The sequence below is a fragment of the Chiloscyllium plagiosum genome, unplaced genomic scaffold, assembly GCF_037043375.1.
Source record: "Chiloscyllium plagiosum isolate Xiang-an unplaced genomic scaffold, Cpla_swu_hap1 HiC_scaffold_3, whole genome shotgun sequence".
NCBI lineage: Eukaryota > Metazoa > Chordata > Chondrichthyes > Orectolobiformes > Hemiscylliidae > Chiloscyllium > Chiloscyllium plagiosum.
Window position 1 is genome coordinate 163,565,850 of NW_028270141.1, and position 26,831 is coordinate 163,592,680.

The window sequence follows — 26,831 nt, forward strand, 5'->3', positions numbered from 1 at the left end:
GGAGGGGATGGTACACACTGCTGTTACTGAGCGTCGGTGGTGGGGAGGGAGGGGATGGTACACACTGCTGTTACTGAGCGTCGGTGGTGGGGAGGGAGGGGATGGTACACACTGCTGTTACTGAGTGTTGGTGGGGGGGGAGGGGATGGTACACACTGCTGTTACTGAGTGTCGGTGGGGGGGGAGGGGATGGTACACACTGCTGTTACTGAGTGTCGGTGGGGGGGGAGGGGATGGTACACACTGCTGTTACTGAGCGTCGGTGGGGGGGGAGGGAGGGGATGGTACACACTGCTGTTACTGAGCGTCGGTGGTGGGGAGGGAGGGGATGGTACACACTGCTGTTACTGAGCGTCGGTGGGGGGGAGGGAGGGGATGGTACACACTGCTGTTACTGAGGGTCGGTGGGGGGGAGGGAGGGGATGGTACACACTGCTGTTACTGAGCGTCGGTGGGGGGGGGAGGGGATTGTACACACTGCTGTTACTGAGTGTCGGTGGGGGGGGAGGGGATGGTATACACTGCTGTTACTGAGTGTCGGTGGGGGGAGGGAGGGGATGGTACACACTGCTGTTACTGAGTGTCGGTGGGGAGGGAGGGAGGGGATGGTACACACTGCTGTTACTGAGTGTCGGTGGGGGGGGAGGGGATGGTACACACTGCTGTTACTGAGCGTCGGTGGGGGGGGAGGGAGGGGATGGTACACACTGCTGTTACTGAGCGTCGGTGGGGGGGAGGGAGGGGATGGTACACACTGCTGTTACTGAGCGTCGGTGGGGGGGGAGGGAGGGGATGGTACACACTGCTGTTACTGAGCGTCGGTGGGGGGGGGAGGGAGGGGATGGTACACACTGCTGTTACTGAGCGTCGGTGGGGGAGGGAGGGGATGGTACACACTGCTGTTACTGAGTGTCGGTGGTGGGGAGGGAGGGGATGGTACACACTGCTGTTACTGAGCGTCGGTGGGGGGGGGAGGGGATGGTACACACTGCTGTTACTGAGTGTCGGTGGGGGGGAGGGAGGGGATGGTACACACTGCTGTTACTGAGGGTCGGTGGGGGGGAGGGAGGGGATGGTACACACTGCTGTTACTGAGTGTCGGTGGGGGGAGGGAGGGGATGGTACACACTGCTGTTACTGAGTGTCGGTGGGGGGAGGGAGGGGATGGTACACACTGCTGTTACTGAGTGTCGGTGGGGGGGGGGAGGGGATGGTACACACTGCTGTTACTGAGTGTCGGTGGGGGGGGAGCGGATGGTACACACTGCTGTTACTGAGGGTCGGTGGGGGGGTGGGAGGGGATGGTACACACTGCTGTTACTGAGCGTCGGTGGGGGAGGGAGGGGATGGTACACACTGCTGTTACTGAGTGTTGGTGGGGGGGGGGAGGGGATGGTACACACTGCTGTTACTGAGTGTCGGTGGGGGAGGGAGGGGATGGTACACACTGCTGTTACTGAGTGTCGGTGGGGAGGGAGGGGATGGTACACACTGCTGTTACTGAGCGTCGGTGGGGGGGGGAGGGAGGGGATGGTACACACTGCTGTTACTGAGTGTCGGTGGGGGGGAGGGAGGGGATGGTACACACTGCTGTTACTGAGTGTCGGTGGGGGGGGGAGGGAGGGGATGGTACACACTGCTGTTACTGAGTGTCGGTGGGGGAGGGAGGGGATGGTACACACTGCTGTTACTGAGTGTCGGTGGGGGGGAGGGAGGGGATGGTACACACTGCTGTTACTGAGTGTCGGTGGGGGGGAGGGAGGGGATGGTACACACTGCTGTTACTGAGTGTCGGTGGGGGAGGGAGGGGATGGTACACACTGCTGTTACTGAGCGTCGGTGGGGGGGTGGGAGGGGATGGTACACACTGCTGTTACTGAGTGTCGGTGGGGGAGGGAGGGGATGGTACACACTGCTGTTACTGAGTGTCGGTGGGGGGGAGGGGATGGTACACACTGCTGTTACTGAGCGTCGGTGGGGGGGGAGGGGATGGTACACACTGCTGTTACTGAGTGTCGGTGGGGGGGGGAGGGGATGGTACACACTGCTGTTACTGAGCGTCGGTGGGGGGAGGGAGGGGATGGTACACACTGCTGTTACTGAGCGTCGGTGGGGGGAGGGAGGGGATGGTACACACTGCTGTTACTGAGTGTCGGTGGGGGGGAGGGAGGGGATGGCACACACTGCTGTTACTGAGTGTCGGTGGGGGGGAGGGAGGGGATGGTACACACTGCTGTTACTGAGTGTCGGTGGGGGGGGGGGAGGGGATGGTACACACTGCTGTTACTGAGTGTCGGTGGGGGGGGGAGGGGATGGTACACACTGCTGTTACTGAGGGTCGGTGGGGGGAGGGAGGGGATGGTACACACTGCTGTTACTGAGCGTCGGTGGGGGGAGGGAGGGATGGTACACACTGCTGTTACTGAGCGTCGGTGGGGGAGGGAGGGGATGGTACACACTGCTGTTACTAAGCGTCGGTGGGGGGGAGGGAGGGGATGGTACACACTGCTGTTACTGAGTGTCGGTGGGGGAGGGAGGGGATGGTACACACTGCTGTTACTGAGCGTCGGTGGGGGGGGAGGGGATGGTACACACTGCTGTTACTGAGGGTCGGTGGGGGGGGAGGGGATAGTACACACTGCTGTTACTGAGTGTCGGTGGGGGGGGAGGGGATGGTACACACTGCTGTTACTGAGCTTCGGTGGGGGGGAGGGAGGGGATGGTACACACTGCTGTTACTGAGCGTCGGTGGGGGGGAGGGAGGGGATGGTACACACTGCTGTTACTGAGTGTCGGTGGGGGGGGAGGGAGGGGATGGTACACACTGCTGTTACTGAGTGTCGGTGGGGGGGGGGAGGGGATGGTACACACTGCTGTTACTGAGGGTCGGTGGGGGGGGAGGGAGGGGATGGTACACACTGCTGTCACTGAGCTTCGGTGGGGGGGAGGGAGGGGATGGTACACACTGCTGTTACTGAGCGTCGGTGGGGGGGGGGGAGGGGATGGTACACACTGCTGTTACTGAGTGTCGGTGGGGGGGGAGGGAGGGGATGGTACACACTGCTGTTACTGAGCTTCGGTGGGGGGGAGGGAGGGGATGGTACACACTGCTGTTACTGAGTGTCGGTGGGGGGGGAGGGAGGGGATGGGACACACTGCTGTTACTGAGCGTCGGTGGGGGGGAGGGAGGGGATGGTACACACTGCTGTTACTGAGCGTCGGTGGGGGGGGGGGAGGGGATGGTACACACTGCTGTTACTGAGTGTCGGTGGGGGAGGGAGGGGATGGTACACACTGCTGTTACTGAGTGTCGGTGGGGGGGAGGGAGGGGATGGTACACACTGCTGTTACTGAGTGTCGGTGGGGGGGGAGGGGATGGTACACACTGCTGTTACTGAGCGTCGGTGGGGGAGGGAGTGGATGGTACACACTGCTGTTACTGAGGGTCGGTGGGGGGGGAGGGAGGGGATGGTACACACTGCTGTTACTGAGGGTCGGTGGGGGGGGGAGGGGATGGTACACACTGCTGTTACTGAGCGTCGGTGGGGGGGGGAGGGGATGGTACACACTGCTGTTACTGAGGGTCGGTGGGGGGAGGGAGGGGATGGTACACACTGCTGTTACTGAGGGTCGGTGGGGGAGGGAGGGGATGGTACACACTGCTATTACTGAGTGTCGGTGGGGGAGGGAGGGGATGGTACACACTGCTGTTACTGAGTGTCGGTGGGGGGGGGAAGGAGGGGATGGTACACACTGCTGTTACTGAGTGTCGGTGGGGGGGGAGGGGATGGTACACACTGCTGTTACTGAGCGTCGGTGGGGGGGGAGGGAGGGGATGGTACACACTGCTGTTACTGAGTGTCGGTGGGGGGGGAGGGGATGGTACACACTGCTGTTACTGAGCGTCGGTGGGGGGGGAGGGAGGGGATGGTACACACTGCTATTACTGAGTGTCGGTGGGGGAGGGAGGGGATGGTACACACTGCTATTACTGAGTGTCGGTGGGGGGAGGGAGGGGATGGTACACACTGCTGTTACTGAGCGTCGGTGGGGGGAGGGAGGGGATGGTACACACTGCTGTTACTGAGCGTCGGTGGGGGGGAGGGGATGGTACACACTGCTGTTACTGAGCGTCGGTGGGGGGGGAGGGAGGGGATGGTACACACTGCTGTTACTGAGTGTCTGTGGGGGGGGGAGGGGATGGTACACACTGCTGTTACTGAGCGTCGGTGGGGGGGAAGGAGGGGATGGTACACACTGCTGTTACTGAGCGTCGGTGGGGGGAGGGAGGGGATGGTACACACTGCTGTTACTGAGCGTCGGTGGGGGGGGGGAGGGAGGGGATGATACACACTGCTGTTACTGAGCGTCGGTGGGGGGGGGAGGGAGGGGATGGTACACACTGCTGTTACTGAGCGTCGGTGGGTGGGGAGGGAGGGGATGGTACACACTGCTGTTACTGAGCGTCGGTGGGGGGGAGGAGGGGATGGTACACACTGCTGTTACTGAGCGTCGGTGGGGGAGGGAGGGGATGGTACACACTGCTGTAACTGAGGGTCGGTGGGGGGAGGGAGGGGATGGTACACACTGATGTTACTGAGCGTCGGTGGGGGGGGGGAGGGGATGGTACACACTGCTGTTACTGAGTGTCGGTGGGGGGGAGGGAGGGGATGGTACACACTGATGTTACTGAGCGTCGGTGGGGGGGGGAGGGAGGGGATGGTACACACTGCTGTTACTGAGGGTCGGTGGGGGGGAGGGAGGGGATGGTACACACTGCTGTTACTGAGCGTCGGTGGGGGGGAGGGAGGGGATGGTACACACTGCTGTTACTGAGGGTCGGTGGGGGAGGGAGGGGATGGTACACACTGCTGTTACTGAGTGTCGGTGGGGGGAGGGAGGGGATGGTACACACTGCTGTTACTGAGTGTCGGTGGGGGGGAGGGTGGGGATGGTACACACTGCTGTTACTGAGGGTCGGTGGGGGGGGGAGGGAGGGGATGGTACACACTGCTGTTACTGAGGGTCGGTGGGGGGGGGAGGGAGGGGATGGTACACACTGCTGTTACTGAGGGTCGGTGGGGGGAGGGAGGGGATGGTACACACTGCTGTTACTGAGGGTCGGTGGGGGGGAGGGAGGGGATGGTACACACTGCTGTTACTGAGGGTCGGTGGGGGGGGGAGGGAGGGGATGGTACACACTGCTGTTACTGAGGGTCGGTGGGGGGGAGGGAGGGGATGGTACACACTGCTGTTACTGAGCGTCGGTGGGGGCGGGGAGGGGATGGTACACACTGCTGTTACTGAGCGTCTGTGGGGGGGGAGGGGATGGTACACACTGCTGTTACTGAGTGTCGGTAGGGGGGGTGGGAGGGGATGGTACACACTGCTGTGACTGAGTGTCGGTGGGGGGGGAGGGGATGGTACACACTGCTGTTACTGAGCGTCGGTGGGGGAGGGAGGGGATGGTACACACTGCTGTTACTGAGCGTCGTTGGGGGAGGGAGGGAGGGGATGGTACACACTGCTGTTACTGAGGGTCGGTGGGGGAGGGAGGGGATGGTACACACTGCTGTTACTGAGTGTCGGTGGGGGGGGAGGGGATGGTACACACTGCTGTTACTGAGCGTCGGTGGGGGAAGGGAGGGGACGGTACACACTGCTGTTACTGAGTGTCGGTGGGGGAGGGAGGGGATGGTACACACTGCTGTTACTGAGCGTCGTTGGGGGAGGGAGGGAGGGGATGGTACACACTGCTGTTACTGAGGGTCGGTGGGGGAGGGAGGGGATGGTACACACTGCTGTTACTGAGTGTCGGTGGGGGGAGGGAGGGGATGGTACACACTGCTGTTACTGAGCGTCGGTGGGGGGGGGAGGGAGGGGATGGTACACACTGCTGTTACTGAGCGTCGGTGGGGGAGGGAGGGGATGGTACACACTGCTGTTACTGAGCGTCAGTGGGGGGGGAGGGAGGGGATGGTACACACTGCTGTTACTGAGCGTCGGTGGGGGAGGGAGGGGATGGTACACACTGCTGTTACTGAGCGTCGGTGGGGGAGGGAGGGGATGGTACACACTGCTGTTACTGAGCGTCAGTGGGGGGGGAGGGAGGGGATGGTACACACTGCTGTTACTGAGCGTCGGTGGGGGAGGGAGGGAGGGGATGGTACACACTGCTGTTACTGAGCGTCGGTGGGGGGGAGGGAGGGGATGGTACACACTGCTGTTACTGAGGGTCGGTGGGGGAGGGAGGGGATGGTACACACTGCTGTTACTGAGCGTCGGTGGGTGACGGGGTGTTTGTGGATGTGGTGCCAATCCAGCGGCTGCTTTCTCCTGGATGGTGTTAAATCAGGAGTCCAGGTTCCTGGGGAAACGGCAGAAAAGTGGATGCGAGGAACATTAGATCAGGCACTGGCTGGCTCCAACTGCCGAATGGCCTCTCCCTGTTCCTGTTCCTTTTGGCTTTAAACTTCTGATGTGTTATTGATCAGATGCACTCACCAGGAAAGGTGGGAGTATCCCATCGTCTCTCAACCCAGCTGGGTGTGAAACTTTCCTTGGGATGACTCTGTCACCTGATGTTGTCATTCATTGCCATGTTGCCAATGTAGCCGAGTACCTGGTGCTATCCCCCCCCCTGTGTCATTGACTCGTTCCACACCAAGCCCCCCTGAAGCAGTGCCCCCACCCCCATCCCCACCCCAGCTTTGTTCCACCTCTCTATGGCAGCGCGCTGGAATTCCCGCTCTGCTACTCCCAGGCTCATCACGAAAGTGAGCTGTTTTATCTAAGTATGCAAGTTCCTGAATTTGCCAGTCTTTTAGATTACAAAAAAGATGGGCTGTGAGCGTGTGCTTAACAAAACCTGCCAGTTTTTACAGTGAAAATTATCCTCGACACAGGTAAACGATGATGAAACATTGTCGTCTAACTGCTCCAGATCAAACTCTAATCTCTTCCAAATCCCCCATACCGACAGAAACAGAAAAAAAGGGTGTTATAGAACATAGACCATCCCAGCGCAGTACAGGCCCTTCGGCCCTCAATGCTGCACCGACCTGTGGAACCAATCGGAAGCCCATCTAACCTCCACCATTCCATTCTCATCCACACGCCTATCCAATGACCATTTAAATGCCCTTAAAGTTGGTGAGTCTATTACTGTTGTAGGCAGGGCGTACCACACCCCTACTACTCTCAGAGTAAGGAAACTACCTCTGACATCTGTCCTATGTCTATGGCCCCTCGTGCTGGCCATCACCATCTGAGGAAAAAGGCTCTCCCTGTCCACCCTATCTCACCCTCTGATTATCTTACACCTCTCAAGTAAGTCACCTCTCCGCCACCTTCTCTCTAACGAGGCAAGGTTCGTAAACTGATGGGCGACGGTGAGTTTGTCGTTGTCAGTGGTGGGGTGTCCTGTCCCGGGACACCCATCTTCTTCAGACTGATAGTCAGCCCGAAAGCCTTGCAAGTGTGAGAGAGGGGTGGGTCTACCTTGGCTCTACCATCACTGACAACCTCTCCTTGGACACTGAGATCGACAAGAGGATCGGGAAAGCAGCCTCAACTCTTGCTCACCTCCCGACTCGAGTCTGGACAAATCCCAAACTGACAATGAAGACAAAAGTGTCAGTGTACAACGCCTGCATCATACACACACCGCTGTATGGCAGAGAAATGTGGACCACCTACGCCAGACAGGAGAGAAGACTGAATACCCTCCACTTCAGAAGGATCTGCCATATCCTGGGTATACTCTGGCAGGAGTATACCTCTCTCGCCCCTGGCCTTCCCGGCATGTACACTCTGCTCAGGCAACAGAGACTGCACTAGCTGGGCCTCATTCACCACATGGAGGACACCCGGATCCCAAAGGATATCCTCTATGGAGAGCTCACACCAACATCCCAAAGGATATCCTCTATGGAGAGCTCACACCAACATCCCAAAGGATATCCTCTATGGAGAGCTCACACCCGCATCCCAAAGGATATCCTCTATGGAGAGCTCACACCCGCATCCCAAAGGATATCCTCTATGGAGAGCTCACACCCACATCCCAAAGGATATCCTCTATGGAGAGCTCACACCCACATCCCAAAGGATATCCTCTATGGAGAGCTCACACCCACATCCCAAAGGATATCCTCTATGGAGAGCTCACACCACATCCCAAAGGATATCCTCTATGGAGAGCTCACACCCACATCCCAAAGGATATCCTCTATGGAGAGCTCACACCCACATCCCAAAGGATATCCTCTATGGAGAGCTCACACCCACATCCCAAAGGATATCCTCTATGGAGAGCTCACACCCACATCCCAAAGGATATCCTCTATGGAGAGCTCACACCCACATCCCAAAGGATATCCTCTATGGAGAGCTCACACCCACATCCCAAAGGATATCCTCTATGGAGAGTTCACACCCGCATCCCAAAGGATATCCTCTATGGAGAGCTCACACCCACATCCCAAAGGATATCCTCTATGGAGAGCTCACACCCACATCCCAAAGGATATCCTCTATGGAGAGCTCACACCCACATCCCAAAGGATATCCTCTATGGAGAGTTCACACCCGCATCCCAAAGGATATCCTCTATGGAGAGCTCACACCCACATCCCAACGATTATCCTCTATGGAGAGCTCACACCCACATCCCAACGGATATCCTCTATGGAGAGCTCACACCCACATCCCAAAGGATATCCTCTATGGAGAGCTCACACCCACATCCCAAAGGATATCCTCTATGGAGAGCTCACACCCACATCCCAAAGGATATCCTCTATGGAGAGTTCACACCCGCATCCCAAAGGATATCCTCTATGGAGAGCTCACACCCACATCCCAAAGGATATCCTCTATGGAGAGCTCACACCCACATCCCAAAGGATATCCTCTATGGAGAGCTCACACCCACATCCCAAAGGATATCCTCTATGGAGAGTTCACACCCGCATCCCAAAGGATATCCTCTATGGAGAGCTCACACCCACATCCCAACGATTATCCTCTATGGAGAGCTCACACCAACATCCCAACGGATATCCTCTATGGAGAGCTCACACCCACATCCCAAAGGATATCCTCTATGGAGAGCTCACACCCACATCGCAAAGAATATCCTCTATGGAGAGCTCACACCCGGATCCCAAAGGATATCCTCTATGGAGAGCTCACACCAACATCCCAAAGGATATCCTCTATGGAGAGCTCACACCCGCATCCCAAAGGATATCCTCTATGGAGAGCTCACACCCACATCCCAAAGGATATCCTCTATGGAGAGCTCACACCCACATCCCAAAGGATATCCTCTATGGAGAGCTCACACCCGGATCCCAAAGGATATCCTCCATGGAGAGCTCACACCCGGATCCCAAAGGATATCCTCTATGGAGAGCTCACACCCACATCCCAAAGGATATCCTCTACGGAGGACTCACAACAACATCCCAAAGGATATCCTCTATGGAGAGCTCACACCCACATCCCAAAGGATATCCTCTACGGAGAGATCAAACCCGGATCCCAAAGGATATCCTCTATGGAGAGCTCACACCAACATCCCAAAGGATATCCTCTATGGAGAGCTCACACCCAGATCCCAAAGGATATCCTCTACGGAGAGATCAAACCCGGATCCCAAAGGATATCCTCTATGGAGAGCTCACACCAACATCCCAAAGGATATCCTCTATGGAGAGCTCACACCCACATCCCAAAGGATATCCTCTACGGAGAGATCAAACCCGGATCCCAAAGGATATCCTCTATGGAGAGCTCACACCCACATCCCAAAGGATATCCTCTATGGAGAGCTCAAACCCGGATCCCAAAAGATATCCTCTATGGAGAGCTCACACCACATCCCAAAGGATATCCTCTACGGAGAGCTCACACCAACATCCCAAAGGATATCCTCTACGGAGAGCTCACACCAACAGCCCAAAGGATATCCTCTATGGAGAGCTCACACCAACATCCCAAAGGATATCCTCTATGGAGAGCTCACATCCACATCCCAAAGGATATCCTCTATGGAGAGCTCACACCCGGATCCCAAAGGATATCCTCTATGGAGAGCTCACACCCGGATCCCAAAGGATATCCTCTATGGAGAGCTCACAACCGGATCCCAAAGGATATCCTCTATGGAGAGCTCACATCCACATCCCAAAGGATATCCTCTATGGAGAGCTCACACCCGGATCCCAAAGGATATCCTCTATGGAGAGCTCACACCCGGATCCCAAAGGATATTCTCTATGGAGAGCTCACACCAACATCCCAAAGGATATTCTCTATGGAGAGCTCACACCCGGATCCCAAAGGATATCCTCTATGGAGAGCTCACAGCCGCATCCCAAAGGATATCCTCTATGGAGAGATCACACCAACATCCCAAAGGATATCCACTATGGAGAGCTCACACCTGGATCCCAAAGGATATCCTCTACGGAGAGCTCACACCCACATCCCAAAGGATATCCTCTATGGAGAGCTCACACCAACATCCCAAAGGATATCCTCTATGGAGAGCTCACACAACATCCCAAAGGATATCCTCTATGGAGAGCTCACAGCCGCATCCCAAAGGATATCCTCTCTGGAGAGCTCACATCCGGATCCCAAAGGCTATCCTCTATGGAGAGCTCACACCACAACCCAAAGGATATCCTCTATGGAGAGCTCACACCCGGATCCCAAAGGATATCCTCTATGGAGAGCTCACACCCGGATCCCAAAGGATATCCTCTATGGAGAGCTCACACCACATCCCAAAGGATATCCTCTATGGAGAGCTCACAGCCGCATCCCAAAGGATATCCTCTATGGAAAGCTCACACCCGGATCCCAAAGGATATCCTCTATGGAGAGCTCACACCACATCCCTAAGGATATCCTCTATGGAGAGCTCACACCCGGATCCCAAAGGATATCCTCTATGGAGAGCTCATACCCGGATCCCAAAGGATATCCTCTATGGAGAGCTCACACCACATCCCAAAGGATATCCTCTATGGAGAGCTCACATCCTGATCCCAAAGGATATCCTCTATGGAGAGATCACACCACATCCCAAAGGATATCCTCTATGGAGAGCTCACTCCCACATCCCAAAGGATATCCTCTATGGAGAGCTCACACCCGGATCCCAAAGGATATCCTCTATGGAGAGCTCACACCACATCCCAAAGGATATCCTCTATGGAGAGCTCACAGCTGCATCCCAAAGGATATCCTCTATGGAGAGCTCACACCCGGATCCCAAAGGATATCCTCTATGGAGAGCTCACACCACATCCCAAAGGATATCCTCTATGGAGAGCTCACACCCACATCCCAAAGGATATCCTCTATGGAGAGCTCACAGCCGCATCCCAAATGATATCCTCTATGGAGAGCTCACACCCACATCCCAAAGGATATCCTCTATGGAGAGCTCACACCCGGATCCCAAAGGATATCCTCTATGGAGAGCTCACACCACATCCCAAAGGATATCCTCTATGGAGAGCTCACACCCACATCCCAAAGGATATCCTCTATGGAGAGCTCACAGCCGCATCCCAAATGATATCCTCTATGGAGAGCTCACACCCACATCCCAAAGGATATCCTCTATGGAGAGCTCACACCCGGATCCCAAAGGATATCCTCTATGGAGAGCTCACACCCACATCCCAAAGGATATCCTCGATGGAGAGCTCAGACCACATCCCAAAGGATATCCTCTATGGAGAACTCACACCCGGATCCCAAAGGATATCCTCTATGGAGAGCTCACACCACATCCCAAACGATATCCTCTATGGAGAGCTCACACCCACATCCCAAAGGATATCCTCTATGGAGAGCTCAGACCACATCCCAAAGGATATCCTCTATGGAGAGCTCACACCCGGATCCCAAAGGATATCCTCTATGGAGAGCTCACACCCGGATCCCAAAGGATATCCTCTATGGAGAGCTCACACCACATCCCAAAGGATATCCTCTATGGAGAGCTCACACCCGGATCCCAAAGGATATCCTCTATGGAGAGCTCACACCCGGATCCCAAAGGATATCCTCTATGGAGAGCTCACACCACATCCCAAAGGATATCCTCTCTGGAGAGCTCACAGCCGCATCCCAAAGGATATTCTCTATGGAGAGCTCACACCCGGATCCCAAAGGATATCCTCTATGGAGAGCTCACACCAACATCCCAAAGGATATCCTCTATGGAGAGCTCATTGTTACGGAGTCCTGGGAGTGGCTCACAGATGGAGGACCAACAGCCCATCACAGGGGAAAGGAAGCTGAGGAGCGCTGCCACAGACAGGCGGGCACACAGGGAGGAGGGCAGCAGCGCCAGCACATACAGATGGGACCTCTGTGAGCGGGACTGTCACTCCTGCATTGGGCTCTTCAGTCACAAGCGACATTGCTTCAGGGAAGCAGAAAGCCAGAACACCAAGGATGCAACCCAAGGTCAGCCATGACTGAAAGGGGCCTCACTCACTCACTCCTCTCTCTAACGAAAACAGCCTCAGGTCCCTCAGCCTTTCCTCATAAGACCTTCCCTCCATACCAGGCAACATCCCAGTAAATCTCCTCTGGAACCTTTCCTAAGCTTCCACATCCTTCCTATAATGCGGTGACCAGAACTGTACACAATACTCCAAGGGCGGCCACACCAGAGTTTTGTACAGCTGTAGCATGACCTCATGGCTCCGAAACTCAATCCCTCTCCCAATAAAAGCTAATGCACCATATGCCTTCTTAACAACCCTATCAACCTGGGTGGCAACTTTGAGGGACACCAAGATCTCTCTGCTCATCCACACTGCCAAGAATCTTACCATTAGCCCAGTACTCTGTATTCCTGTTTCTCCTTCCAAAGTGAATCACCTCACACTTGTCCCTTACCAAACACCTTGCTGAAATCCATATACACCACATCAACCAGTTTACCCTCATCCACCTGTTTGGTCACTTTCTCAAAGAACTCAATCAGGTTTGTGAGGCATGACCTACCCTTCACAAAACCATGTTGACTATCCTAATCAACTTAGTCTTTTCTAGATGATTATAAATCTCTTATAACCTTCTCCAACACTTCACCAATAACTGAAGTAAGGCTCACTGGTCTATAATTACCAGGATTGTCTCTACTCCCCTTCTTGAACAGGGGAACCACATTTGCTATCCTCCAGTCTTCTGGCACTATTCCTGTAGACAATGACAACAAAAAGACCAAAACCAAAGACTCTGCAATCTCCTTCCTGGCTTCCCAGAGGATAAATCCCATCCGGCCCAGGGGACTTATCTATTTCACATTTTCCAGCCTTGCTAATACCTCCTCCCTGTGAACCTCAATCCCACCGAGTCTAGCCGCCTGGATCTCAGTATTCTGCTCGACAACATTGTCTTTTTCCAGTGTGAATACTGACGAAAACTATTCATTTACCGCTTCCCCTATCTCCTCAGATTCCATGTACAACTTCCCACTACTATTCCTGAGTGGCCCTAAGCTTACTCTTGTCATTCTTTTATTCCTGATATACCTATAGAAAACTTTAGGGCTTTCCTTGATCCTATCCACCAACAACTTCTCATGCCCCCTTCCGGCTCTTTAGGTCTTTCCTGGTTAACCTGTAACTCTCAAGCGCCCAAACTGAGCCTTCACATCTCATCCGAACATAAGCCTCCTTCTTCCTCTTGACCAGAGATTCAACTCCTTGAGTAACCCACGGCTCCCGCGCTCTACAGCTTCCTCCCTGCCTGACAGGTACATACTTACCAAGGACCCACAGTAGCTGTTCCTTGGATAAGCTCCACATTTCTGTTGTGCCCACCCCCTGCAGTTTCCTTCCTCTGCATCCTAAATCTTGCCTAATCACATCGTAAATGCCTTTCCCCCAGCTGTAATTCTTGCCCGGCTGTATATACCTATCCCTTTCCATCACTAAAGTAAACATAACTTAATTGTGGTCATTGCAAGGTTTGTGAAGGTTTGTCGCTCAGGTTGAGGTGTAGGGTGTAGGTCTGCTCGCTAAGCTGTAGGTTTGATATCCAGGCGTTTCATTACCTGGCTCGGTCACATCATCAGTGGCGACCTCCAAGTGAAGCGAAGCTGTTGTCTCCTGCTTTCTATTTATATCTTTCTCCTGGATGGGCTTCCTGGGGTTTGTGGTGATGTCATTTCCTGTTCGTTTTCTGAGGGATTGATAGATGGTATCTAGATCTATGTGCTTGTTTATGGCGTTGTGGTTGGAGTGCCAGGCCTCTAGGAATTCTCTGGCATGTCTTTGCTTAGCCTGTCCCAGGATAGACGTGTTGTCCCAGTCGAAATGGTGGTTTTTTTCATCTGTTTAACATTTAACATCATCAACAACACCCTCACAGGCATAAAGTTCACCGAGGGGGAAGAAACCGACAACAAACTCGCATTCCTGGACGTCACAGACGAAAGAAAGGACAACAGAGAATTACCCTCTCCTGCCTCTCCCAGTCTGACTGTAACTCTCTGATCCCGTTGTCTCTCCTCTTTCTCAGATCCATCTCACGTATCTGAAAGGAGGGCATCTGCACAGTTACTGGAAAGCGCCAGCACAGAAACTCCGAGAAATGTCTCAGTCTTCACCATCTTGAGGAAGGTGTGTAATCCGTAGCTTTGTGCTTTTATTAAAGACGCTCAGTGATTGTATCGCCCCAGTGAGACGAAGGGTGACCTGGCCTCAGCAAAGGGGATGACTCAGGGAAGGAGGGCAGTCACTGCCAGACTGAGGGGGGGGCCAGACGTAAATGCATGTAATATACAGAAGGGGAAATGAGCTTGTAGTGAAGGTTTAAATAGGCAGGTACGATGTCGTGTTCATCAGAGGGATATGGCTGTGAGGGAACCAGGGCTGGGAACACAATGTCCAAGGATACACGTTGAATCGAAAGGACAGGCAAATGGGTGGGGGGGTGCCTTGTAAGTAAGAAATGGAATTAAATCGAGAGCAAGAAGTGATGTAGAGACGGAAGGTGTAGATTCTGTTTGGGTAGAGTTGAGAAACCGCAAAGGGAAAAAGACCCCGATGGGAGTTCTGTACAGCCCTCCGAGCAGTAGTTATGATGTGGGGAAGGAAATAAATCAGGAGATAGATCAGGTATTAAAGGCACCATTACAATAATCACAGGGAACTTCAATATGCAGGTGCACTGGGGAAATCAGGTTGGTAGCGGATGTCAAGAAAAGGAATTTGTGGAATGTCTATGAGATGGTTTTTTGGAGCAACTTTTGGTAGAGCGCAGGAAGGAACAGGCAGTGCTGGATTTAGTGAAGTGTAATGAGGCAGACTTGACTTAAAGTGAAGGAACCCCTACAGGACAATGACCATAATGTGATAGAATTCATGCTTCGCTTTGAGAGGGAGAAGCTGGAATCAGATGTAATGATATTACAATTGTGTTAAGGTAACTACAAAGACATGAGGGAGGAGCTGGCCAGAGTTGATTGGAAGGGGAGCCGAGCAGAGGGGATGATGGTGGAGCAGCAATGGCAGGAGTTTTTGGGGGTAATTTGGGAGGCACAGCAGAAATTCATCCCAAGGAAGAAGTAACTCACTAAGGGGAGGATGTGGCAATCGTGGCTAACAAGGGGGGTCAGGGACAGAGAGTGGGAATAAAGGAGTCTTTCTCAAGATGGCAGCCGGTGGCCAGTGGAGTTTCACAGGGGTCAGTGTTAGGAGCACAATAATTCACAGGATACATGAATGATCTGGAGGAAGGAACTGAGGGCCTTGTTGCTCAGCTGAGAGATGACACAGTTGGCAGTGAGGAAGGCAAATACAATGTTAGCATTCATTTCGAGTGGGTTAGGACACAAGAGCAGAGCTGTACATCTGAGGCAGGAGAAGGCTCTGCTTGGGATGCGTTTGGGATATTGTGAGGAGGAAGGATGTGCTGGCATTGGATGGGGGCCCGACGAGGTTTACAGGAATGATCCCAGGGATGAAAGGACTTGTCACATGAGGAGGGGTTGACCACTTTGGGCCTGTACACAGTGGAATTAGGAAGGATGGGGTGGGAGGGGGACGCAAACTGAATAGTGAGAGGCCTGAACACAGTGGATCTGGAGAAGATGTTTCCCATTGGTACCGACACTAGGGCCCGAGTGAGGGGCCTTCCCATTGGTACCGACACTAGGGCCCGAGTGAGGGGGCTTCCCATTGGTACTGACACTAGGGCCCGAGTGAGGGGGCTTCCCATTGGTACTGACACTAGGGCCCGAGTGAGGGGGCTTCCCATTGGTACCGACACTAGGGCCCGAGTGAGGGACCTTCCCATTGGTACTGACACTAGGGCCCGAGTGAGGGGCCTTTCCATTGGTACCGACACTAGGGCCCGAGTGAGGGGGCTTCCCATTGGTACTGACACTAGGGCCCGAGTGAGGGGCCTTCCCATTGGTACTGACACTAGGGCCCGAGTGAGGGGCCTTTCCATTGGTATCGACACTAGGGCCCGAGTGAGGGGGCTTCCCATTGGTACTGACACTAGGGCCCGAGTGAGGGGGCTTCCCATTGGTACCGACACTAGGGCCCGAGTGAGGGACCTTCCCATTGGTACTGACACTAGGACCCGAGTGAGGGGGCCTTCCCATTGGTACTGACACTAGGGCCCGAGTGAGGGGCCTTCCCATTGGTACTGACACTAGGGCCCGAGTGAGGGGCCTTCCCATTGGTACCGACACTAGGGCCCGAGTGAGGGGGCTTCCCATTGGTACTGACACTAGGGCCCGGGTGAGGGGCCTTTCCATTGGTATCGACACTAGGGCCCGAGTGAGGGGGCTTCCCATTGGTACTGACACTAGGGCCCGAGTGAGGGGGCTTCCCATTGGTACCGACACTAGGGCCCGAGTGAGGGACCTTCCCATTGGTACTGACACTAGGGCCCGAGTGAGGGGCCTACCCATTGGTACTGACACTAGGGCCCGAGTGAGGGGGCTTCCCATTGGTACCGACACTAGGGCCCGAGTGAGGGACCTTCCCATTGGTACTGACACTAGGGCCCGAGTGAGGGGCCTACCCATTGGTACTGACACTAGGGCCCGAGTGAGGGGGCTTCCCATTGGTACTGACACTAGGACCCGAGTGAGGGGGCCTTCCCATTGGTACTGACACTAGGGCCCGAGTGAGGGGGCTTCCCATTGGTACCGACACTAGGGCCCGAGTGAGGGACCTTCCCATTGGTACCGACACTAGGGCCCGAGTGAGGGGGCTTCCCATTGGTACTGACACAAGGGCCCGAGTGAGGGGCCTTCCCATTGATACCGACACTAGGGCCCGAGTGAGGGGGCTTCCCATTGGTACCGACACTAGGGCCCGAGTGAGGGGCCTTCCCATTGGTACCGACACTAGGGCCCGAGTGAGGGGGCTTCCCATTGGTACTGACACTAGGGCCCGAGTGAGGGGCCTTCCCATTGGTACCGACACTAGGGCCCGAGTGAGGGGGCTTCCCATTGGAACCGACACTAGGGCCCGAGTGAGGGGGCTTCCCATTGGTACTGACACTAGGGCCCAAGTGAGGGGCCTTTCCATTGGTACCGACACAAGGGCCCGAGTGAGGGGCCTTCCCATTGATACCGACACTAGGGCCCGAGTGAGGGGGCTTCCCATTGGTACCGACACTAGGGCCCGAGTGAGGGGCCTTCCCATTGGTACCGACACTAGGGCCCGAGTGAGGGGGCTTCCCATTGGTACTGACACTAGGGCCCGAGTGAGGGGCCTTCCCATTGGTACCGACACTAGGGCCCGAGTGAGGGGGCTTCCCATTGGAACCGACACTAGGGCCCGAGTGAGGGGCCTTCCCATTGGTACCGACACTAGGGCCCGAGTGAGGGGGCTTCCCATTGGTACTGACACTAGGGCCCAAGTGAGGGGCCTTTCCATTGGTACCGACACTAGGGCCCGAGTGAGGGGCCTTTCCATTGGTACCGACGCTAGGGCCCGAGTGAGGGGGCTTCCCATTGGTACCGACACTAGGGCCCGAGTGAGGGGCCTTTCCATTGGTACCGACACTAGGGCCCGAGTGAGGGGGCTTCCCATTGGTACCGACACTAGGGCCCGAGTGAGGGGGCTTCCCATTGGTACCGACACTAGGGCCCGAGTGAGGGGCCTTCCCATTGGTACTGACACTAGGGCCCGAGTGAGGGGGTTTCCCATTGGTACTGACACTAGGGCCCGAGTGAGGGGCCTTCCCATTGGTAACGACACTAGGGCCCGAGTGAGGGGGCTTCCCATTGGTACTGACACTACGGCCCGAGTGAGGGGCCTTCCCATTGGTACCGACACTAGGGCCCGAGTGAGGGGCCTTCCCATTGGTACCGACACTAGGGCCCGAGTGAGGGGCCTTCCCATTGGTACCGACACTAGGGCCCGAGTGAGGGGCCTTCCCATTGGTACTGACACTAGGGCCCGAGTGAGGGGGCTTCCCATTGGTACTGACACTAGGGCCCGAATGAGGGGCCTTCCCATTGGTACCGACACTAGGGCCGGAGTGAGGGGGCTTCACATTGATACTGACACTAGGGCCCGAGTGAGGGGGCTTCCCATTGGTACTGACACTACGGCCCGAGTGAGGGGCCTTCCCATTGGTACCGACACTAGGGCCCGAGTGAGGGGCCTTCCCATTGGTACCGACACTAGGACCCGAGTGAGGGGGCCTTCCCATTGGTACTGACACTAGGGCCCGAGTGAGGGGGCTTCCCATTGGTACTGACACTAGGGCCCGAGTGAGGGGCCTTCCCATTGGTACTGACACTAGGGCCCGAGTGAGGGGGCTTCCCATTGGTACCGACACTAGGGCCCGAGTGAGGGGCCTTCCCATTGGTACTGACAGTAGGGCCCGAGTGAGGGGCCTTCCCATTGGTACCGACACTAGGGCCCGAGTGAGGGGCCTTCCCATTGGTACTGACACTAGGGCCCGAGTGAGGGGCCTTCCCATTGGTACCGACACTAGGGCCCGAGTGAGGGGCCTTCCCATTGGTACCGACACTAGGGCCCGAGTGAGGGGGCTTCCCATTGGTACCGACACTAGGGCCCGAGTGAGGGGCCTTCCCATTGGTACCGACACTAGGGCCCGAGTGAGGGGCCTTCCCATTGGTACTGACACTAGGGCCCGAGTGAGGGGGCTTCCCATTGGTACTGACACTAGTGCCCGAGTGAGGGGCCTTCCCATTGGTACTGACACTAGGGCTGGAGTGAGGGGGCTTCCCATTGATACTGACACTAGGGCCCGTGTGAGGGGGCTTCCCATTGGTACTGACACTAGGGCCCCGAGTGAGGGGGCTTCCCATTGGTACTGTCACTAGGGCCCGAGTGAGGGGGCTTCCCATTGATACTGACACTAGGGCCCGAGTGAGGGGGCTTCCCATTGGTACTGACACTAGGGCCCGAGTGTGGGGGCTTCCCATTGATACTGACACTAGGGCCCGAGTGAGGGGGCTTCCCATTGGTACTGACACTAGGGCCCGAGTGAGGGGGCTTCCCATTGGTACCGACACTAGGGCCCGAGTGAGGGGGCTTCCCATTGGTACCGACACTAGGGCCCGAGTGAGGGGGCTTCCCATTGGTACCAACACTAGGGCCTGAGTGAGGGGCCTTCCCATTGGTACTGACACTAGGGCCCGAGTGAGGGGGCTTCCCATTGGTACCAACACTAGGGCCCGAGTGAGGGGGCTTCCCATTGGTACTGACACTAGGGCCCGAGTGAGGGGGCTTCCCATTGGTACCGACACTAGGGCCCGAGTGAGGGGGCTTCCCATTGGTACCGACACTAGGACCCGAGTGAGGGGGCTTCCCATTGGTACTGACACTAGGGCCCGAGTGAGGGGCCTTCCCATTGGTACTGACACTAGGGCCCGAGTGAGGGGCCTTCCCATTGGTACCGACACTAGGGCCCGAGTGAGGGGCCTTCCCATTGGTACCGACACTAGGGCCCGAGTGAGGGGGCTTCCCATTGGTACCGACACTAGGGCCCGAGTGAGGGGCCTTCCCATTGGTACCGACACTAGGGCCTGAATGAGGGGGCTTCCCATTGGTACCGACACTAGGGCCCGAGTGAGGGGCCTTCCCATTGGTACCGACACTAGGGCCCGAGTGAGGGGCCTTCCCATTGGTACCGACACTAGGGCCCGAGTGAGGGGCCTTCCCATTGGTACCGACACTAGGGCCCGAGTGAGGGGCCTACCCATTGGTACCGACACTAGGGCCCGAGTGAGGGGCCTTCCCATTGGTACCGACACTAGGGCCCGAGTGAGGGGGCTTCCCATTGGTACCGACACTAGGGCCCGAGTGAGGGGCCTTCCCATTGGTACCGACACTAGGACCCGAGTGAGGGGGCTTCCCATTGGTACCGACACTAGGACCCGAGTGAGGGGCCTTCCCATTGGTACTGACACTAGGGCCCGAGTGAGGTGGGAATAGTTTTGATCCGAGTTGGGGAGTATTTCCTTTAGACTGAGTGGGGGTGTGCTGGGGTGACTCTGAGGACCTCATTGTCGCAGATCCTTGTGGAGACCAAGTGTAATTAAATATGTTGAGGGTATTTAAGGCAGAGGTAGATCAGTTCTTAATTAGTAAAGGGGCCAAAGGTGATCGGAGATGGCGGATGAGTGGGGTTGTGACACCTATCGGCCATGATGGAATGGTGGAACAGGCTCAATGGGCCAAATGCCCCAATATCTTCTGGTCTTTTGTTTTTACAAACTCAGCGGGATGTCACCTGTTGAGAAGTCCTGCCTTTGGATGTCCACCGTACTAAAGCCTCTCTCTCTCTCTCTCTCTCTCTCTCTCTCTCTCTCTCCACCTTTCTCTCTGTGCCTGTCTCTATCCATCCCTTACCATCTCCCTTGGTTTCTAGATTGACGTTCGGAGTTGCTGGGTGCTGGGCCCAACACTAACCTTCCTCTCTCTCTCTCTCTCTCTCTCTCTCCCTTTTAGATTTGGCCGATGGCCTTGATGGTGAGCTTGGTGTTTACTGTTACCATTGGTGTATTCCCGGCAGTAACCGTTGATGTGAAATCTAACATCTCTGCTGATGGCACGTGGGGTAAGTTCCTGGATGTGGTGAGAGTCAGAGAGTGTTTCAGAGATGAAACATAGCCAAGAGTGTCCAGAGCGTGTATTACACCGTATCATCAAATAGGGATAAAACACCAGGCGTGTGGAGACGAGAAGGAGATCACTTGGCCCATCTCGTCCACGCTGTCTTCTTCAGTGAAAGTATCTCCTTGCCCCATTGCCCTATTCTCCGTCCCTTGTCTCTTCAAATTAATCGCCGCTATGATTCTAGTAAATCTCTTCTGTACTTTCCTCAAGACCTTGTGTCCATCCATATGTGGAACCCAGAACAGAACACAGCACTCCAAGGCTGAACCAGCATTTTAGGACGATTGAGAATAGCTCCTTGCTTTTGCGGAATGTGATTCTATTTATGAAACCCTGGATCTTGAAACGCGAGAAAAGCAGACTTTGGTGATTTGAAATAAAAGAGAAACAGCTGGAAGCATTTCTTATATCTGTCAACATCTGTGGGGGGATGCACAGAGTTCATCTTTCAGGTCTTTGTCAAATTAAGATCCCAAATGCCACTTTAGCAATCACCTTGACTTATTCAGCCCCCTTCAAGTCCTCGTGGTACACATCCCCAGTTCCATTACATTTATGATGCCTTTCATTTTTAGAAAAAGGCAACTTGTTTGTTCTTTGATGCAGAACTTCACTCGTCCCTGTTAGCTTTCATGTGTCTGCCGAATTTCACCAGACTGCAGTCCCAGTATGTCCGGCTCCTGCCCATTCATATACCACATAAAGATTCCACTCCCCGAGGAACTCTATACTGCACACCAGGTGAACAACTCTCCCTGCTAATAATGGCTCTCTCTCTCTCTCTCTCTCTCTCCCTCCCTTTAGACAATTTTGTATTCAGCCTCTCTCTCTCTCTCTCGCGCTCTCTCTCTCTCTCTTTCCCCCCCCCCCCCCAACCAGCCTATCATTGAATCTCGTGGGCTACTCCTTTGTTAACACATTTATGAGATATATTTGCTCATGCATTCTGGTTTGTACGTTCCTAATGAGTGGGCCGTAAACTACAGGAAAACCCAGGGCCCCAGGGCACACAGTAACATTACCAACACCTTATACAACTCGTGCTGCCCTTGCTCTGACTTTCAGCACTCCTGAGTTGAGTCCAACATTCCTTTGGCCTTTCAAATGTTTCTCGTGTTTGTTCGCTCGCACTTTGTGGTGTATGTCCACATGGGCTCCCACGCTGCAGGAAATAGCTTGGGTCTCAACTGGATGACCTCACATTTCTCTGCGTTGAGCTCCATTTGCCAACACTTCACCCACTCAGTGAATGTGTCAATGTCCCATTGTCCACCACCGACTGCATCTCATTTCCTCTGGAGGAAGTGGCTCTGGGCTGAAAGCTGACCATGTTTGAGGGAGAGGATATTGAGGTAGTGGAAGGGGAGCTGTTAGAAGTGGGAATGCAGTGAAAAATATTTAACCCCGTCTCTGTGGTTATGGTTGGTTCTAGCTCACCAACCTCCTCTGTGTGAGAATGACAGAGTCACACAGGGAGTAGTTGAGCCCTGGAGGTAAGAAAGACACAGGTGAGGGTTTAACTCCAGCTCAGCTGAGGCCAGGAGGACTCAGGGAATGTTGCAGAGATGGGAAATGTTAGACTTCATGCTTAGGGCTTGGATTGGTGCCCGGGAGTCACAGAGACTTGGTTGAAGGAAGAGCATGATTGGCAACTCAATGCTCCAGGATGGAGACGCTTCAGACAGGACGGGGAGGGAAGTAAGGGGTGGGGGGGGTGGGGGAGGAGTTGCATTGCTGGTCAGAGACGATATCACGGCTGTGCTAAAGGAGGACACTATGGAGGGCTTGGGTAGTGAGGCATTATGGGTGGAGCTGAGAAATAATAAGGGTGCAGTTACACTGTTGGGGCTGTATTACAGACCTCCCAACAGTGAGCGTGAGGTAGAAGAACAAATAGGTAACAGATTATGGAAAGATGTCGAGGCAACAGGGTAGTGGTGATGAGAGATTTTCATTTTCCCAACATTGACTGGGATACACTTAGTGTCAGAGGTCTGGATGGGGTAGAATTTGTAAGAAGCGTCCAGGAGAGTTTTCTAGAGCAGTGTGTCAATAATCCGACGAGGGAAGGGGCCATATTGGACCTGGTACTGGGGAACGAGCCAGGACAGGTGGGAGAAGTTGCAGTGGGGGGTTTCTTTGGGAACAGTGACCACAATTCTGTAAGTTTTAGAATACTCGTAGATAAAGAAGAGAGTGGTCCTGAGGGGAGAGTGGTCCTGAGGGGAGAGTGGTCCCGAGGGGAGAGTGGTCCCGAGGGGAGAGTACTCCCGAGGGGAGAGTACTCCCGAGGGGAGAGTACTCCCGAGGGGAGGGTACTCCCGAGGGGAGAGTACTCCCGAGGGGAGAGTACTCCCGAGGGGAGGGTACTCCCGAGGGGAGAGTACTCCCGAGGGGAGAGTGGTCCTGAGGGGAGAGTGGTCCTGAGGGGAGAGTACTCCTGAGGGGAGAGTGGTCCTGAGGGGAGAGTGGTCCTGAGGGGAGAGTGGTCCTGAGGGGAGAGTACTCCTGAGGGGAGAGTGGTCCTGAGGGGAGAGTACTCCCGAGGGGAGAGTGGTCCTGAGGGGAGAGTACTAAACTGGGCCAAGGCCAATTATATCTAGATTACGCAGGAGCACGGAAATGTGGATTGGACACAGCTATTTGAAGGGAAGTCGACATTCGAGATGTGGGAGGCTTTCAAAGATATGTTAAAGATAGTGCAGGATAGGCATGTCCCATTGAAGGCAAAGGATAGGAAGGGCAAGATTCGTGAACCTTGGATGACAGGAGGAATTGTACAACTAGCCAAGAGGGAAAGGGAAGCGTACATAAGGTCCAGGCAGCTCAGAACAGAACAGGCCCTGGAGGAATATTGGGAGAGTAGGACAAGTCTTAAACGAGGAATCAAGCGGGCTAAAAGGGGTCATGAAATAGCTTTAGCGAGCAGACTAAAGGAGAATCCCAAAGCATTTTGTTCTTATACAAGAAGCAAGCGGGTAACTAGAGAAAGGATTGGTCCACTAAAGGATAATGAAGGGAGGCTGTGTGTCGAACCTGAGAGAATGAGTGAGATTCTGAATGATTACTTTGCATCAGAGGAGAGGGACATGATGAATGTTGAGATTAGAGATAGATGTTTGATTAGTCTGGATCACGTTGGCATAAGTAGGGAAGAGGTGTTGGGTAGGCTAGAGGGTATTAAGGTGGATAAATCCCCAGGACTGGATGGGATCGATCCCAGGTTACTGAGGGAGGCGAGAGAGGAAATAGCTGGGGCCCTGACAGATATCTTTGTGACATCCTTAAATACAGGTGAGGTGCTGGAGGACTGGAGGGTTGCTCATGGTGTCCCCCTGTACAAGAAGGATAGTAGGGATATTCCGGGTAACTACAGACCAGTGAGCCCAATGTCGGTGGTGGGGAAGTTGTTCGAGAGGGTATTGAGGGAAACAATCTATTTATATGTGGAAAAGAATGGGCTTATCAGAGATAGGCAAACTGATTGTAAACCTGAGTGAGGTTTACAAAATCATGAAGGGTATAGACAGGGTGGATAGAGATAAGCTGTTTCCCAGGGTGAGGGATTCAGTAACGAGAGGTCACGCTTTCAAAGTGAGAGGTGGAAAGTTTAAGGGAGATACACAGGGCATGTACTTCACACAGAGGGTGGTGGGTGTCTGGGACGCGTTGCCGGTAGAGGCAGGCACGGTAGATTCATTTAAGATGCGTCTGGACAGATGCCTGAGTAGGTGGGAGGCAGAGGGATACAGATGCTGAGGAATTGGGCGAGAGGTTTGGATCGGCTCAGGCTTGGAGAGGCCGAAGGGCCGGTTCCTGGGCTGCAAATGTTCTTTGTTCTCTTTGTTCTAGTGACCATGACCATATTTTCTAAAAACACCCTGTGTCAGAGGGTCACACTCTTGCCTCTGAGACAGGACGTTCTGGGCTAAGTCCAGCTCCAAGGCTGTACTATCGGAGGTGCTTTCCTCAATATAAGGTCACAAAGCATTGGCTGCCGCTGTGTGGCCCTGGGAGATTCCATGGTGCTACTGTCCAAACTAATACTTAGCTCTTAATCAACATGGGTTACAGTCATAGAGTCATCGAGATGTACAGCATGGAAACAGACCCTTCGGTCCAACCCGTCCATGCCGACCAGATATCCCAACCCAATCTAGACCCACCTGCCAGCACCCGGCCCATATCCCTCCAAACCCTTCCTATTCATATACCCATCCAAATGCCTCTTAAATGTTGCAATTGTACCAGCCTCCACCACATCCTCTGGCAGCTCATTCCATACACGTACCACCCTCTGGGTGAAAAAGTTGCCCCTTAGGTCTCTTTTATATCTTTCCCCTCTCACCCTAAACCTATGCCCTCTAGTTCTGGACTCCCCCACCCCAGGGAAAAGACTTTGTCTATTTATCCTATCCATGCCCCTCGTAATTTTGTAAACCTCTATAAGGTCACCCCTCAGCCTCCGACGCTCCAGGGAAAACAGCCCCAGCCTGTTCAGCCTCTCCCTGTAGCTCAGACCCTCCAACCCTGGCAACATCCTTGTAAATCTTTTCTGAACCCTTTCAAGTTTTGCAACATCTTTCCGATTGGAAGGAGACCAGAATTGCACACAATATTCCAACAGTGGCCTAACCAATGTCCTGTACAGCCGCAACATGACCTCCCAACTCCTGTACGCAATACTCTGACCAATAAGGGAAAGCATACCAAACGCCTTCTTCACTATCCTATCTACCAGCGACTCCACTTTCAAGGAGCTATATCGCTGCTTATGGGAGCATACTCTGCACAGTTTACCTGCTGTCTTTCCCACATCAGAACATGGATTGCATCTGCAAATGCTGAATATTTGGACAGATGATAGATAAATGCAGCCTTTCCTTCTATCAATTGCCACAGAATTTATTTCAACATTCCACGATGATGTAGTTGGAATATTTTGAGATGGCAGATGTTACAGAGCAGTGTTACTGGACTTTAGCCCATTCCCTTGGATTGGAAGGAAGTGGAGAAACAGCAGGCTGGATCATACACTGTTCAGTTACACAACAACTCGGAGGGTTGAGCCATGGAGCTACACAGCATGGAATCATCAGTCCAACTCACCCACATCGGCCAAGTGTCAAAACTAAACTTACCCCAATTTGCCAGCACTTGGCCCGTATCCCTCCAAACCCTTCCTATTCATATCCCCATCCAGATGCCTCTTAAATTTTGCAATTGTACCAGCCCCCACCACATCCTCTGGCAGCTCATTCCATACACGTACCGCCCTCTGTGTGAAAAAAGTTGCCCCTTAGGTCTCTTTTAAACCTTTCCCCTCTCACCACTATACCCCCTAGTTTTGAACTCTCCTACCTTGGGGAAAAGACCCTCACTATTCATGCCTCTCATGATTTTATAAACCTCTATCAGGTTCAATGCTCCAAGGAAAATAGCCCCAACCTACTCAGCCTCTCCCTATAACTCACACCCTCCAACCCTAGCAATATCTTTCTTGAACCCTTACAAATTTCTCAACATCCTTCCTATAGTAGGGAGACCAGAATTGCACACGATATTCCAACAGTAGCCTAACCAATGTCTTGTGCAGCCACAACATGACCTCCCAACTCCTGTACTCAATACTCTGACCAATAAAGGAAAGCATACCAAACGCCTTCTTCA

General features: G+C 54.3%; 1 protein-coding gene across 1 annotated transcript in view; it reads left to right on the forward strand.

Moving 5' to 3' along the window:
* LOC122553259 (equilibrative nucleoside transporter 1-like) overlaps positions 1-26,831 on the forward strand; it is a 188,790-nt gene that overhangs the window by 154,902 nt on the left and 7,057 nt on the right. Inside the window, exons 7-8 of the mRNA XM_087976854.1 lie at positions 14,563-14,663; positions 20,994-21,102. Coding sequence (XP_087832980.1) covers positions 14,563-14,663; positions 20,994-21,102 — 210 coding nt within the window. The remainder of the gene's footprint in view (positions 1-14,562; positions 14,664-20,993; positions 21,103-26,831) is intronic.